Source organism: Amblyomma mixtum, chromosome 10 (assembly GCF_055824585.1).
Source record: "Amblyomma mixtum isolate Tamu chromosome 10, ASM5582458v1, whole genome shotgun sequence".
Classification (NCBI taxonomy): domain Eukaryota; kingdom Metazoa; phylum Arthropoda; class Arachnida; order Ixodida; family Ixodidae; genus Amblyomma; species Amblyomma mixtum.
The window spans coordinates 142182557-142199440 of NC_143021.1; the positions used below are offsets into that span (position 1 = coordinate 142182557).

The window sequence follows — 16884 nt, forward strand, 5'->3', positions numbered from 1 at the left end:
GTGAGAGGGTTGATCATTGACCCTCCGTATTTACGACCTAATCAAGGCAACCTGATAACACTTTTGGCGCAATTCATTCTAGCTCATGTAGGCTTATTTCCCAATTCATGAAGGTAAACAAGCTTCAAGGATGAGATGCGTGATGATTCATTGGCCAAATTCTTAACTTCCTGCTAACGAGGTCTTAAAGGCGCACTGAAGAGGTTTCTGAACTTGTCTTTTTGCCGCGGCAACTCGATCTACACGTTCCTAGCAATCTTATAAACTGCGACTTATTGCCCTGTGTGGCCGATTTCCCGCATTAAATCGAATTAACGTCCGGCTCCCGCCTTTATTTTTTGAATTCTCCTCGTACGTTGGGGGAGTCTACCAACGGGTGAAGTGCCTTTCAGTCAGCTCCGTGGAGGCTGTGATTTCGCTTTATTTAGTTTTTTAGGCTTCCATAAATAAATAGTTTCATTCGCAGATAATATAGCCGCAAAACAAGCCCGCAGAAATAAAAATACCCGCGGACTATTTGCTACTACGGACTACTACGTATTACTCCGCCGATGGCAGAGCGGCAAGCCGCCACGGGAGTGGGTGAAAGGCACTCTACGCGTTGGTTCACTCCGCCCACCGTACGGGGGAGAATTAATACCCCATGTAATACCCCCTCATGTAATACCCCATTCCTGGGGCATTTGAGGTATTGATAATAAAAAAAAGGCGGAAGCGGGACGTTAATTCGATTTAATTAGGGAAATCGGCCACACAGGGCAATAAATCGACGTTTCTAAGAAAGCTCGGAACGTGTAGTTTGAGTTCCCGCGGTAAAAAGACAAGTTCAGACTCCTCTTCAGTGCACCTCCGTGCTCGTGCGGTTCACGTCAGCAAGCCGAATTCCCAGTGAAGCCTCAACAACAACAAAACAGTTGATGATATAGCTGTGCGCATAATATATTTTAGGCGTCCCATAAAACAGCGTTGAGGGATTTCTTCACTGCAGCCAGGAACCAACAACTGTGGCTGTTGAGTGGCCGTGAATCTTACGTCTCAAAAGGAGCGTAGTCCAGTGCATCAAATTTCTGAGGGCCCTGCGCATGAGCAGGAAAGTTTGAAAACTCAATTAATTATTCCCGGCATGATAGCGGGAAATGTCAGTAAACGCACTCCAAGCGGGGAGAAGTCCGGAAGCCGTAAGCCGTGTCTTGAACAAACGATGCACGCTTGCTTTCACGAAAAAGTCCGTCGGTGAAAAAAATCTAGATCAGCTCGAATTCAAGGCGAAACTTTTCACAGAAAATCTACGTTATGGCATGGGCAAACAAATTACGCCAAGGCCTAAAATAAGAATGCATGCGTCTATCCAATAACGTCCGCGTAGCAAAATCAGCTAACCACTAAGGTCTGCGCTAAGTGTCTACGAGTGCCACTTTGACGAGATTGAAGGCCATGTCATTCGTGGGGCCCCGTGCTTTCTTATTCAGGGCTTTTGTTTACGGGGCCCTTCTTTTTCGCTCTTCCCCGCTTTCTCTTTGGCGTTCTTCTTCTTGGCTGCGCTCCTGTCCTGCCGCGACGCAGCGTCGGCGTCCGCCTTCTGCCCCTGGCTTTCCGGCCTAGCCTCGGCGGGGCCGGCGGTTTGCTTGCGGATAATGCGCGGCGGCCTCTTTGGAGCCGCCGCTTCGTCAGCCGGTGCCTTTGAGCGGTCACTGCCGCCCACGGTGCTGACCTCGGCGGTAACCAAGGGCGTCGACGCCTGCATCGTCTCGCTCTTCAAGGATGAGGCGCGGCTGTAATAGTCCGATGCCGCAGAAGCTGTCGAGGCCCTCTCGGCGCGTTCCGCGGCCGCTTTGTCGTACACGTCGTGGACTATGGCCACCATACACTGCGCAAAAATCAGCGCGGAAGAGGCAGCGTCAGCCAATGTAAAATGGTATGGTATTCTTGCTTAACGGTCGTGAAGCCGCACATGGGCAATGAGGGGCGACGTAGGAAAACGGTACCGATTGATTTCAAATGCAGAGAAGTATTGATCACGGTGTGCCTTCGCTAAGAACATGGGACCTTTTTGCGTTTGGCCTTTATCAATGTGCGGCCCCCTCAACCTAGATGTAAACCAAAAAATCAGGACGGAGCAACCGAGAGTCATGGCACCATAGCCACAGCAGCAGGTGTCTATGAACAGACTTTGTCAAAAGTAAACAGTCCAAAGTGTTTTCTTCAAAGCATTGCTGTGGGGCTCTTGTAACATCCTTACAAGTAGCAAGATTTTTACGCGCGAGGTCAGTTCCTATCACGTTCAACAGTTTTTTTAATGCTAGCTATGCTTACGAACCCATATTGTAAGGCCAAGAATAAAACCAATTGCGCTGAATACTTTCGACAAACGATATAGATGTGCATAGGGCCTAATTCCGTTCAGGGCTGCACCGATTAATGACGGCAGCGGTTTAGAGAAAGAATGAAGGTAAGGAAAGTGGTATCAAAGCATGCCTAAATCGAAAACTGTAGCGCTAAACGCCATAAAAGAGATTTGTCGAGTGCCGCTTACACAGAAATGAAGCGCAAGCAGGGCCCTTCGCAACCCTGACCAAGATCTGAAATGCCGAACGCTGTTTTAGTTAAGCCAGCCAGTCTACTGTGAGCTTGACTAGTTTAACTCATTTTCTGATTAAACAGACCTAGGGAGTATGATCGGCGCTGCTGGTGGACCTCAACTCAATGCGAAATGGTGATTAATGGACGAGAAACCTTCAGCGCAGTTTACATCCCTTATTTCCCCCAAAGTAAATAGTGGTAACTGGAGGGAATTCCTGGAAGTTCCACTTCTAGAACCGCATGTTTTTTTTTTTCGACAGAATTTGCATTTTATCAAAGCTTTTATCCTATGGTATTATCCGCGGTTGTTGTGCGAAACGAAAAAAAAATCAGAAAAATTTAACGACATGATTCATGATCAAAACGCTCCACGGGCGACAAAAGAAACAAAGTACAAAAGAAACAAACCGCAGGGAAATGCTAACTACCTTCTTGAAGGCGGTGCGGGTGAAAAAGGAAATAAAAAGAGAGAAAGCGGCGGGGACAAAACGATACAAAAAACGAGGGATACTGTGCGTTCATCAGATATAAGTTATGTCACGGGAAAGAGACGGAAATAAAAAAAATCATAGTAGTATAACCTTAGCACGCCATAAATCATAGCAAACTAGACGAAGCACACACGAGAAAGCATGCACCACAAGCGGTAACTCGCAAGTGAGGGTTTAATAAAAAATCCGAAGGAATAAATACAGGCAACCACCGGAAACTGGGCACGTCACGACCACGTGGAGCCAGGTAAAACACATGCAAAGAAAAAGAACCCTTGAGTAGTAAAAAAATTCGGCAGAGGTCCTTCAGAATGCTTACGTTCCAAAATGCGAAAGCATTAAAATGCTGAGTTATGCTACGTGTCACCATGACTATGAGTCATAACGGTGAGTATGAGGCATCACCATGGTTTATGTTTCTAAAGTTTTAAAGAAACTCTCACACAGCTTCCACTCTCGCCGTTCGTTGACGTTCTACGTCACATCAGCGGTAACTCAGGACGTGCTACGTCCGCCGCTTAAGAGCGTGGGTGGCGCTGGTGAACACTCTAAAGGTTAGGTTATTTGTAAACATAAATACCCCCGAAAGCAGAATTGACAGCGGTCGCCGTAGCTCAGCGGTAGAGCACCGGACGCGTAATTCGGAGGTCGTGGGTTCGGACCCCACCGGCGGCATGTGGTTGTTTTTTCTTCTGCTTTTCTATCAATTAGCTTTAAGCGATAACATATTCACTAATATTCTATATCGAAAAACAGCACAAAATAAATAAATTAAAAATCCCTCGTGTCCCTTGGTTTCTGTGGCTGTTGGCTTCTCTCACATTTGTACCCCTACGTTACCATACTTGTAAAGTACATTTCAGAATGATCATTAGTCGTGACTATGGCTACAAAGCAGAACAAGGCATATTGCTTGTGCAACTCTATACACGGTACATTGTGTCAGTTGCAGAGTGCTGAGTAATGCTGCTGAGTGATGCGTCATGACTGACTGCGCTAAGGTCTGAGTCATGCTACGTCGCAAATGGAAACCGCTAAGTCTTGCTATGTTGCGGAACCATTATTTACCTCGAGGAATTACTGACTAGGCGTCATGACTACGCATGGATTGTACAAACTCTATGGATACACCTGAAATTACGTTACTTGTAAAGCGCTGACGTAAGACAGTCTGACGGGCTAATTGGTTCATGATCTATTTTGAAAGATTGTGCGCTAAACAAACGTTCGCAAGAAAAAGTATATACGACAGAAACGAATCGCATAGACTGAAGACATAGCACAGAGCCCGTAGCAGACGATATGCGCGCAAGTAAGACTTTTGACGTGCTATTTAGCAAGCGAGCTTTTTCGAAAGGCTGCGCGCTAAGCAGACGTTCAGAGGAAAAAGTAGAGACGACAAGACAGAAGCGCGTTTCTGTCCGCTCATCTCTACTTTTTTTTCCTGTGAACGTCTCCCTTACAAAAATGCACACTGAGATGCAATTAACTGTTTATAGAGTATTTATTGAGTCAATAAAAAGTCTATTATTACTCAAATCCTAATGACTTTGGTCTATAAAAAGTCAATATGTTCTTGACTGGTATGACGCAATATAAATTTAATTGACTACAAGTGAATTAAAACTCAAGCACTAAAATTTCAATTTACAGCCCATTTCTCACCGTGTCATTAAAAAGTCAATAAGTTCTTGACTGATATGACCCAATATAAATTTAATTGACTTCAAGTGAATTAAAACTCAAGCAACAAAAATTCCATTTACAGGCCATTTCTCACGACTCATTAAAAAGTCAATATGTTATTGACTGATATGACCCAATATAAAATTAATTGAGTGCAAGTGAATTAAATCTCAAGCAAGAAAGAATCCATTTACAGACGATTTCTCACGAGTCATTAAAAAGTCAATATGTTATTGACTGATATGAGCAAATATCTATACAACTGACTACAAGTGAATTAAAACTTTAGCAACAAAAATTAAATTTGCAACAGATTTCTCACCAATTATGGAACCAACCGCAACAACAGCTCAAACGATTCCCATTTCAGCTGAACAGCCTTTATTCATATTATATCTGCTATGGGAGAGGTCATGATGTTGGAGTTGGTTGTAGGTTGTGGCTCGGAAAAACACTGCTCATGAGGTCGCCTCGCAGTGTAAAATTTAACGTACAACTGAACACAGTATTCTTTTTTTTTTGGTACCAAGTGAGAAATGTGGTATGAAACTCTCTTTAGGTTGGAATTAAATTGCACAATGTAAGGGAGAGCTAACTTGAGTTACTGATTCATAAATGTGACAGCATAATGGTGCGGAGGCAGCATTACCTGAATACCGGGCATTTCAGGACCACTTTCAAAAATTTTCAAAAATAGGCTTTTTGGGGCAAAATATCGTTTGTGCTATCACCAGTGTTTGCGGACACCAGAAAGCCGGTAAATTGTCTTAAGTAAGCTGGTTTACTAATTTTTAATAACTTTTTAACCAGTAGAGTTAGACGCCTAGTTGCAATCAGAAATTTGTAGCTGGTCGTAATAGCCATATCAGTTTTTAGACTTTGGAAAACGCGATTACCCTTGGGGCTGCGGCTCGACAAAATTTGGCTTTTTCGACTAGTTACATGCACTGGACGGCTTGCTTTGCCTGCATGCTTTCGAAAGCGAATGTATTGTCGCACGATGCAGCCAAATTTTGTCAAGCCAGAGCAGCGAGTGTAATCGCGTTTTAGAAATTCTAAGAACTGATATGGCTACTACTAACGACCGGCTACAAATCTCTAATTGCAACGAATTGCCTATCTCTGATAGTTAAAACGTTAGAAATTAGTTTACGATCTTACTACCTAAGACAATTAACCGGCTTCCCGGTGTCCAGTGATACTGGTATTAATGTGCCGCAGAAGCCATATTTTTACCCCAAAAGGCCTATTTTTGAAAATTTTTGAGTCTTCCCTGAAAAACCTGATATTTATTTTGATTGAAGATACTGTCAATCCAATTGGGGATTTTTACAGCTGTGGGTTATAAGGGCCCGTACACATTTGCTCACATAGGGAGCTTTCACACATATTGTACACGAGGGTAACTAAAGACTATTACAACAAAAAGGAGGCAAACGCATGAAATAAAATGGCATCATCTTGATTGGACCATAGAGTACAAGCATATACAGGCTGTTGAAATGCCTCGTGAGACCAGTATTCAACACACCTATTGAGAAACCAATATACAGCATATGTACCTTGCGCCCGCGCCGCGCAGACTTGCTAACGCCGTTCAAATCATGCGCGCAGGCTGGCAGGTCACGTGACAAGACGAACACATCCGGGCACCACGCGACCACGCGGGTCGTTCCGGCGTGCTGCCGATTGTGCTCGCCGCTCGGTCGTTCGGACATGTTTTGTGTTGTATTGATTTCAAAATCGCTGCTTCAAACTCGTGTTTGGGTTGACTTGGGATCGTAGCTTTCGGCACCGCTGGCAGTACAATTTCCAGCCCTTCATGTGCTTCGTGAAAAAGTGACCACGCCGGGAAACCTGCTGGCTTTTCGTCATGACAGCACGTTGGACTTCACTGATGGAAGCTGCTGCGTCTTTTATCTACCGGAACCGCCTTACAAAAGAAGAAAGCGGTTACTGGAAGGCGTCGAGTCTTCGTTTTCAGGTAAGACCTGTAATAATGCGCAGGAATACGCGCAATTTGCCACCACGCAAGTTAACCACCTAGCACTAAGGCGGGAAGAAACGGAAGAGATGAGGCGCTGCCTCCTTTGTTGACCCCCCCCCCCCCCCCCCCCGACATTGTGCACGGTTATTTCTGCGGTGGCAAAATGCACTCTACATTGAGTCACTAACTAGCTGTCCTGTCTGTGTTCACACTGTATCTGTTGCGACGCGAACGCCGTGAAAATAATCTAAAATCATTGTTCGACGTGGTTCTGCATTGCTGCCTGCACGCATGTTTTTCGTCGCTATCCGCTCGCAGCGGTTTGGCGATAGTGCACGCAACTTGACCTGTTTAGCGTTTCATTTTGTGCTGCTCGTACACACGTCGATACAATTTCTTGAAGTGCCTTCGTAATCTTTGAACACACCTATGCGAGACGATTAAACCTGCTGTCGAGCTCTAGGGGTATGCTGTGTTCGCTCTGCGTTCGACGCAGCTAACCCATAGCTGCCCGCCTTGGTGGCCGGTAGTGCGCGTCATTCGGTCTCTGGCGCTGCATACTGCGCTACGCGAGTACGCGTCAGGGCTCGGCATTTGATATACTCTGCTCGATCCGACATCGAGTCGTGTTCGCTGCAGCGGACTGTGCGGCACCAGACCCGCCGCGGTGGCTCAGTGGTTGCGGCGCTCGGCTGCGGACCCGATAGACGCGGGTTCGATACCGGCCGCGGCGCCCGAATTTCGATGGAGGCGAAATTCTAGAGGCCTGTGTACTGTGCGATGTCAGGGCACGTTAAAGACCGCAGGTGGTCGAAATTTCCGGAGCCCTTCACTACGGCGTCCCTTATAGCCTGAGTCGGTTCCCCAATAAACCAAACCAGACCAAGCGATACGCGCTACGGGCCACTGTGGCGGGCGGTTAATCGCGTTGGAATCAAAAGCAGACTGAATACGTCGTCCTCCAAGGCTGAACTCTCGGTGCTATCGCCTCGCAGTCGTGTCTTACAAGCTCAAAAAGCCACATCCAGTAACAGGCTGTATGAACGCGTATTCGCGTAAATAGAGGAGTGATGCGGCTTCCCCAATGAGAAAACTGCCTGTTCGAGCATTAGTGTAGCCGTAAAGTGCTTTTATTGGCAGGCGACCGTGAAGAAAAATCATTGTTAAATGTTGAAGAATAACCAGTCCAAAAATAGGCTCGAGCGCTTTGCAGCCTTTTCATACAGCCCTTTCAGATTAAATATTTCTGAAGAACCCTAAACAGTGGAGAGCTTATCGTGGATTCAAGTATGAGCAAGTTAACTTTTGTCTGTTTAAACTTTGCCTTGTGTTTGTGTGAAACTGGCAATACGAATTCTTACCCATTAACACAGTCATTTTGGGTACTTCATCTTCCATAGATTGGAAAGGTGAAATTCAAATTATGATGTTATGCAGGTGAAGTGCCTGCTGTCCAATGGTGAAAAGGTCTGAAGAGCGCTGTCACTGAAAAGGATGTCTCCGCTGTCCAACTGTGGGGCTGTCTTCCTTGTCTGTGCCCGTTCAATGTGTATTGCAGAACACATGTAAGTACTGAGTTTTCTAAAGTGGTTTGTTGACGGCCTGTGCTGACGGCATATGTTGGCATTTCCCTTTGAAATAGTACATGTGTGTTTCTTCTGAATAAGGCGTCATCCAATACTGGAACTTTGATTCTGGATTTGAAGTGGCGGGCTACAGAGCAGCATTTTAAGGCAATATTACAGCAGGAGGAGAGCCTTGTTATCCTTCTACTGTAATACCTGTGTCACATAGCACTCCTCCTAAACAGTTGTAGCAGTAGGATAACTTTCGTTCTTCTACTGTAACGCCAGTGTCGCATGACACTCCTCAGAGACCCATTCTAAGAGGCTGCGCAAAAGAAACCAGGATGAAAGGGAAGACACGTATACCAAAGGACGAGCGCTGAAGTACCGACTGGTAGTTCAGCGCTCGCCCAACTACCAGTTGGTAGTTCAACGCTCGTCCTGTGGTATATGTGTCCACTTTCGTCCTGGTTTCTTTTGCGCGGCCTCTTACAACGATGTTTAACCGACTAGCCCACACGAAGTTATTGATCCTCAGAGACCTTTCCAGCGAAGGCATCTGATTTCACTTGAGGGGAAAAATATGAAAGGCATTATAGTGCAGCTGAAATAGTAATTTAACTTTAAATCTTAAGATTTTTGCCATTTCAGTGAGTATACTTGCTCTAATTCACATATATTTGTCTAGGAGATTGTAGCGACCTGGTTGACTCAGATTTTTGGCTTGCTACCTGATGGCATAGCTAAACAACTCAAAAAGAATAGGATATAAGACATAAATGCATGCTGCACTAACAACTGTTTACATTATCAGTTTTCCACATTATATGGGTTGCACTGTACATACTCAGAAATAGAAAGGAGCCAAGTACAAAGAAAAGCAAACCAAACAACAAGGAGGTAAAATGCGAAATGTTACCCTCTTTTTCTGATGCACTTAGCAGCAATAGTCATAGTGAAAAATGGCATAGCAATAAAGAAGCACTTGGCTTGTAACATGCACACCTTTTTGGAAATATTAGAGTGTAGTTGTGCTTTTGCCACTCTAAGAAACTGGCTTGTCTTGCATGGCTCTGCATCTTGATGTGACTATTTGCATCATGTTTTGTTATGAAGGCTAGTGCGTTTTAGTGCTGGTTATTGCATTACTATTTCTACTTGCTTTGTCTACTAGTGAGTCGTCAATTTGTGTTACACTTCCTTCTTTATCACATTTAAATTTTTTAGGTATTGCACATTTCAGTGTTGTGTCAAGGGCATGTTGAAGAGCTGGAATAACAGAATTGCTCTTAGCAGGCCCAGCCTCTTGTGTGATATACAGGCAGTGCTCCTACGGTTGCATACTATCTTTATTTTTGAATATTTGCTATTACACACACTAATGTGTGATTTTCATCAGCATGAAATCATTTTCCTAAATGATTTGTGCAGTTAACGTTATAAAAAGGCAAATCGGAACCTACTACTATTGCATGACACCATCATTGTGAAGGTGTAAGTTTTGTGTTTATTTTAAACAACTACATGATTTCTGACTTGCATGCTTCAACAGGCATGAAAGCATAGTACCATATGACACTATGCAATCAACAAATGCAATTCGATCTTGGCCGCGCCGGTGTAATGTCGATGGAGGCAAAATCTAGAGGCCCGTGTACTGTGCGATGTCTGTGCACGTTAAAGAACCCGAGGTGGCCAAAATTTCTGGAGCCCTTCACTGCGGTGTTCCTCAAAGCCTGAGTCGCTTTGACGTTAAACCCGCAATTAACGTTTCATTCCTGGCTGTGACTATATCATAGAAATTTTATTCCTGTGTTCTGTTTCCTGCAGGTGCATTCATTTATTGTTTCGAGATTGAAAAGGCTGTGTACAAACTTTGGACGGAATCCAGAAGGATGCAATATTTCTGAAGCGGGCCACCACAACTGTGTGGTGAAAAGAAGCAATGGTACAGCGCCACTTCATTGGCAACTGCTCAGGAGGAGGATATTGGAAGGCAAGGAAAAGGCTCTACAGAAGGCACTCACGCAAGTGAAAATGGATGCACTCACAGGTGATTAATGGTTTTAGCTGGATTTAGCACAGAAGTATATATTCACTCCGTCAATTTATTCGAGAATTGCAACTCAGGATTTGTTGGTGGTTTATAAGGAAGCACAAAACAAAGGATAATAACAAATGTACGGGATGGAAGCTAGTGAACAATTCACTGTAGGTATGACATCATGTGAAGGTTTGTGTACAAGAGGTTAATTGATGGGCATAGTTCGTAGCTCATGTGAGGGACAGTATAAACAGCTTAAATGGCGAGGTTCTGTGAGCAATGGGGCAGTGCATGAGCAGAAAAACTAGCCAGGAATTAGCAACTTTTCATGAATGCTCAGCTGTCATGCTTTAGAAATAAGGCTGTTGGTATTTGGCAGCCATGTGCTGTGAAGCTCGGTATTTTAAAAGTGTTGAGGCCTAAGGGATTCTGATTCAGCGTTGGCATTCATGGGTGCTGTCACATTAGCCCTCCTCCTTTAATGCAAATAGCAGCATTTGCTAGTTGTCTTTGCAATGGGAGCATTATAGCAGTGTATATCATAATAAATATATAATTTTCTCGCTTAATCTTCAGGCACTATCGCTACACACAAATGGATTCAAGCTGCCATCAAGGCAATGAAAGATATTCGACTTTCTCGGAAAAGATGCACGCTATGACGCGAGGGGCCTCCAGTGTGACTCATTCGCTGCTTTTGTCTACTAATAAAGCTAAGGATGCTCTTAGGCGAATGTGAGCGTTTTTTTTTGCCTTATGTGATCTTCGCTTTGCCTTATGTGACCTTCACATATAATTCTTCACGGCATGACACCACGTGCTATTCCCTTTTCTACATTTTGTTTAGTAGGCACCCCACCTTGTTTTTGCACACTGCAATGCCACCTTCTCCTGTCTCCCCCGCCGCGTTAAAGAACCCCAGGCGGTCGAAATTTCCGGAGCCCTCCACTACGGCGTCTCTCATAACCTTAGTCGCTTTGGGACGTTAAACACCATAAAGCAAATCAAACCAAACCGCATACGCCCGTGATGCGATCGATCAAACCACTAAGGCGCGCCAAATAGCCCGCCATCGGGTCCAAGCATCTCTAGCGTCCAAGGAGACCGCCTACCACCGCCGACTCCGTGAAGCCAACTGCGACCCTGGATCACTCCTCCTGCTGTGGTCGCCTTCGCGTCGCGTTGGTCTCACCAAGAAACATCTTTCCCACAACAGTGGCCCTTACCGTGTGGTGCGTAGAGTGACTGACGTCAGCTATAAAATCGCTGCCCATGCGTCCTCATCATCGTCCTCTCGCCCTGTCGCCGACCTCATTCACGTCCGCCGCCTTAAACCCTACCACGTCGCTGACACTTCGGCCCGTAACGCCCGAATGGTGGTTCTGCAGCCAGGGTAATTGTAGCGGGTGACGACGACAATAAAGAGCTGCACTATGCCACGAGTAGACGAGGGAACAAAACGAAAAGAGAGAGAGAGACAGGAATTTTAATGAGGGAAAGGTGGAGAGGTTGGCCGGTGGTAACATGGCCCTGGCCTGCTACTCCACACAGGGGAAAGGGAAGAGGAGGAAAAGGAAAGTGCGAATGAAGGCTGATGATGGCATAATACAATGAGTTTTACGGGTGATGCCTACACACACACACACACCACACTGGCTGGCACTCGCATCGCGGTTAGTAGACGCACATAAAACTCATAAAACTGGTGTCTGCAACACAAACACCGACACATGTCATTAACCATGTAGGTTGTGCACTGACAGTCACAGACGAGTATTCAGGCCTGTTTCACACAAAAGTTGAGCAGAGCCTTTATCACACGCCACCAATCAGAACGTCTCGTCCTGGCGCCCAGAAGAGTTTCGTCAGAGAGAGGGCGAGAGTCCAGTTGTTTCACGGTCACCTCCAATGTTCTTCTTGCAGCAGTATAGTTCGGGGACTCGCAAAGAAGGTGTCCAATAGTCTCTGGAGTGTGGCACTCTGCGCAATTTGGGTTACTTTCGATGCCGATCTTGTGAAGATAGTGTTTGGTGTAGGCAACGCCAAGCCGTAGCCGGTGGAGTAAAGTCCCATGACGTCGCACCACCATACATGGCAAATGTAATCATGAGCCAGCGTCAAGCTTACAGACGCGGTCCTGTTGATGACTCGAATCATGCCAGTGCAACTGCATTGCCGCTTGCATTAAATGCGCCAACAAGTCTCCAATGTCTGATCTAGAAAAGGCTATCTCAATGAAAGCACCATCACTATGTTCCATTGTCACAAAATTCGGCGCATTTTTGAAGCAAACAAAGAAAAAAATTGCGCCGCGCGGACGCGTCACGCCGGCGCGGGCGGAACGGGAGAGGAGGAAACCCCGCGGAGCGCCTAGCCTGTGTGCGTGTGCTGCCTCTCCCCTCCACCACCGCTCACCGACGCGGCGTTCGCCGAGGAAATGAGTCATCCACGCCGAAGATTTCTCTCGAACATGCGAGTCGGTTCTTCTGTTAACCGGGGGAAGAGGGGGAAGTCTTGCGTGCGCTAAGACATGTCCCCCTCCTCTGCACTCGGACGTCGGCGACGCCGCCACGATGGCGCCACGCCAGAATACGCTCGAAACTTCGAGATGCGGCCCCCGACCTCTGGCCAAAGGGGACGCGCGGCCGGTGAGAAGACGGAAGGGAGACAGCACTGCCGATGCTGAGTGTATGTGCGCGCCTACTCTGGCGCGTAGAACAAACAGACGTGGAAGCGAGCCTATAAAAGAAGGCGTTGACCGCTGTCAGTCAGTCCGGACCGCCGTTTAAGCTTCATCGAAGCGCGCCCGTTCGACTCCCGGGAAAACACCACTCGGCCAGCATCGGACCAACGAGGCAACGGTCGCCAGTCTGCGGGACTGCATCGTCGTGGAACTCTGGTCGTCGGACTGCCGCAGTGCCCGGTGAACAAATTGTGTTTTGTCTGTTTGTCTCTCTCTCTTGTGTTAGTGCACTTTAGGTGCAATATTGCCTTTGTACTGTATTCTCTCTCGAGTTTAACTTTGCACGAGTTGCATTGTTCTGTTAATCACTTTGTATGTGTTTGTACTAGTGATTGTGAAATCCTCTGTATCGTCTCTTTGCTGTATAAACCTTGTTTTGTTTTGTAAACCTTTGGCTCCGACCCATTCTCTGGCTTGCGACCAGCGAAAGCTGGGCATCGAACGCCCAAAAACCTCTTGTCACTTGGTGGCTGGTCTCCGCTGAGTTTGCCACGCTGAGTCGAGGGCATCTCCTTCGAGTCCGAGGCCGCTACCCCCACCCGCTCTAAGGGTGTCTGGGAGCTTCCCACGTAAAAGTGCGCGAAGTGTGGGTGACATCCATCCGAGCCTCGGTGTCAGCACGCTCGTTTCCCGCTATGCCGCAATGGCTCGGTATCCATTGAAAGTTTATGATATGGCCGCGGTGGAAAGCTTCGGCTAACAAAAGCACAATCTGTTGAACCGGCTGCTCGCATGCACTTGGTTTTAGATAAGTTTGTACGACCTGCAACGCCGATCTCGAGTCGCAGAATATAGTCCATTGCTGCGCTGGCTGGTGACCAATATAAAGGACGGCTTCTCGTATGGCTGCCAATTCGGTTGCCGTAGAGGACGTTTTTTGCATGAGCCTGAAACGGTGACATGAGGCATTTCCTGGCACTATCACCGCTGCAGCTGAAGAAGTGGTCGTCACGGATCCGTTCACGAAAACATGCTGGGTGTTAGTATACATAGATGTAATGTATGACAGCGCCAGCTGTTTCAGTCCGACTGTTGGAATGTGCGTCTTCTTTGTTATCCCTGGGATTGTTGTCCGTATAGATGGTTTTGGTACTGCCCAAAGTGGCACCTCCGCAATCTGGTGTGGCGCGTAGTTCGAAGGCACCGCATTGCGCTGCATCCAAAGGGCTCTGGAAAAGGCTGCATCTGGACGCACCGCACTAATGTTGGTCAGGGGGTGATGACGATGCCTGGTCAGATGCCGCAAATGCACACGAAGTGGCTCCTGTTGAAAATAAATTCGTGCTGAGAAGGCGCGCGCCTCATAAAATGTGCCCCATGTAGAAGTTTTACATGGCAAACCCAGGCATAATCTTAAAGCACGAGCCTGCGCGCTTTCAAACACACGCAGGCCTGATAGTCTGACCCCCGAGAGAACGGGTGCACTGTATCTGACAAGACCGACTACCAGCGCTGGTACACGTGTAGTAAAGATCGCTCAGAGGGACCCCAACATTTTCCTACCATACACCGCACAATGCTTGCAAAGCTGTCGAGCTTTTTCTTGAACACAGAAATGTGCTTCGTCCAGCACAGGTCACGGTCTATCGTAACACCTAAGAATTTGTGATGTGTTACGTATGGAACAATTTGCCCGTCGATTGTGACCGGATACCACGCCATTAACTTGCGTGTGAAAGCCAATGTTACGCTTTTAGTTGGCGAAAGTTCAAGCCCCTGACGGCGCAAGTACGCAGACGTAATGGAAACCGAACGCTGCATTCTTGCTTGCCCTTGGGGACGCGTGACACTTGATGTCCATATGCAAATATCGTCTGCGTAGACGGATATCGAAACAGTCTTCGGTAGTTGTTTGAAAAGGCCAATGAGCACGAGATTGAAACACGTTGGACTGAGCACTCCTCCCTGAGAAACACCACAAGCAACATGATGATCTGCTGTGTCTCCTTCAAGAGTCTCCATGTAGAAAGTCCGGTTTGTCAAATAGCTTGCAATCCAATTGTGTAGACGTCCGCCTATACCACATTCATCGAGTGCATTTAGTACTGCATCATGCTGAACATTATCGAATGCGCCCTTGATGTCGAGGAAAAGAGCAGCAGTCAACCTGTGACGGCGTTTTTCATGTATACCGTTGACGCGGGATCAATTACACTGTCGATGGCAGACCGGCCTTTGCGGAAACCCGTCATTGTGGAAGGGTATAGTCCACGTTTTTCAAGGAACCATTCTAGACGGGTTAGCACCATACGCTCCATCGTCTTGCCAATACAACTTGCCAGAGCTACTGGTCTGTAGGATGTTAAGTCGAGTGGCGATTTCCCTGGTTTGAGCAAGGCCACAATGCGCCTTCTTTTCCACTGCTGTGGAACAGTGTCAGAGACCCAAGAGTGATTGAACAATGTTAAGATGGCTTCCATTACCTGTGGGCCTAGATGACGAAGCGCATTGTATGTTATTCCATCAGGTCCTGGGAACGAAGGATGCGTACAAGCAGAAAGAGCTGCTTTCAGTTCTTGAATTGTGTTGTGTCCCCTTATTGCTTTTGTGTGTGTGTTACCCCTGCAGTGTCCCGTCCGAACGGCCACTTGCCCCCCTCTTGTGTGTTACCCCTGCAGTGTCCCGTCCGAACGGCCACTTGCCCCCCTCTTGTGTGTTACCAGTGCAGTGCTCCGTCCTAACGACCACTTGCCCCCCTCTTGTGTGTTACCAGTGCAGTGCTCCGTCCTAACGACCACTTGCCCCTCGTCGCACGCTGTCGCCAGATGCCCCCCATGGTGCGCCCCCGCATCCTCCTCCTGTTTTGGGAAGCCACTCCCTCCCGTGGACGCTTGTCCGCTCCCTCCTTTCTTCGGGCGGCCAGTTCGGCTCCTGCCTCGGTCGACGCTGGTCGCACCCTCATCAGCTTTAAATAAACAAAGTCTTAAAAGTACCGTGTGCGTCTTTCGCTGCATTGAACACAGCGACCGGACACGACAGTGGCGACGAGAAAGTGGATTCGACCCGCGCTACGCAACGCTATTGACAAGCCATGGCTACGCGAGGGTTTCGCAATCAGATACTAGAATTCAACGGCTCATCGTGGTCATCGTGGGTTGGGCGCCTTCAGTTCTACTTTGAAGCTAACAACATCACAGACCCAGCCTTGAAGAGGGCCAACCTGCTGACGCTGTGCGGGGAGCAGACCTACGATACTGTCTGCGCCCTTATTCAGCCAAGCACACCAGCGGCAGTGTCTTACGACGACATCGTATCAGCACTGCAAAAGCACTACGACCCAAGGCCATCCGAGGTCTACAGCCGGGCTCGCTTCCAACGACGAGATCAACTGGGAGGAGAAACTGTGAGCGCCTACGTAGCCGCGCTCAAGAAGCTCGCTGCCGACTGCAATTTTGGAACGCTGTCGACAACAGCTACCGGGCAGGAGGGAGGCGCAGCTTCTTCTGCTAACACCACCATGCTTCCCTTGGACGTGATGTTACGCGGCAGATTTGTGTGCGGACTGAGTGACGAGTCACTGCAGGAGCGCCTGTTCGCTGAGAAGGACCTCACATTCAGCAAAGCTTACGACATCGCCGTTCGAGCGGAGAGCGCCAGTCACCAGCGGAGAGGGATTCGCCGGAACACCGAGCCGGTACACCAGACAAGCAACCAGGTGCGCAAGCCTTCTGTTGTTGTAAACTCGGTCAAAAAGGCACAACGCTGCTGGCGGTGTGACGACCAACACAACCCCCAGGGATGTCGATTCCAGTCAGCCACGTGTAATTTTTGCCACAAGCGAGGGCATA

The 16884-nt window shown here is 47.5% G+C and overlaps 1 protein-coding gene across 1 annotated transcript in view; it reads right to left on the bottom strand.

Moving 5' to 3' along the window:
• Nucleotides 1-1465: 1465 nt before the first annotated feature.
• The window catches only part of LOC149327142 (globin-like), a 40667-nt gene continuing 25248 nt past the window's right edge, over nucleotides 1466-16884 (bottom strand). Inside the window, exon 2 of the mRNA XM_089564089.1 lies at nucleotides 1466-1867. Coding sequence (XP_089420215.1) covers nucleotides 1466-1867 — 402 coding nt within the window. The remainder of the gene's footprint in view (nucleotides 1868-16884) is intronic.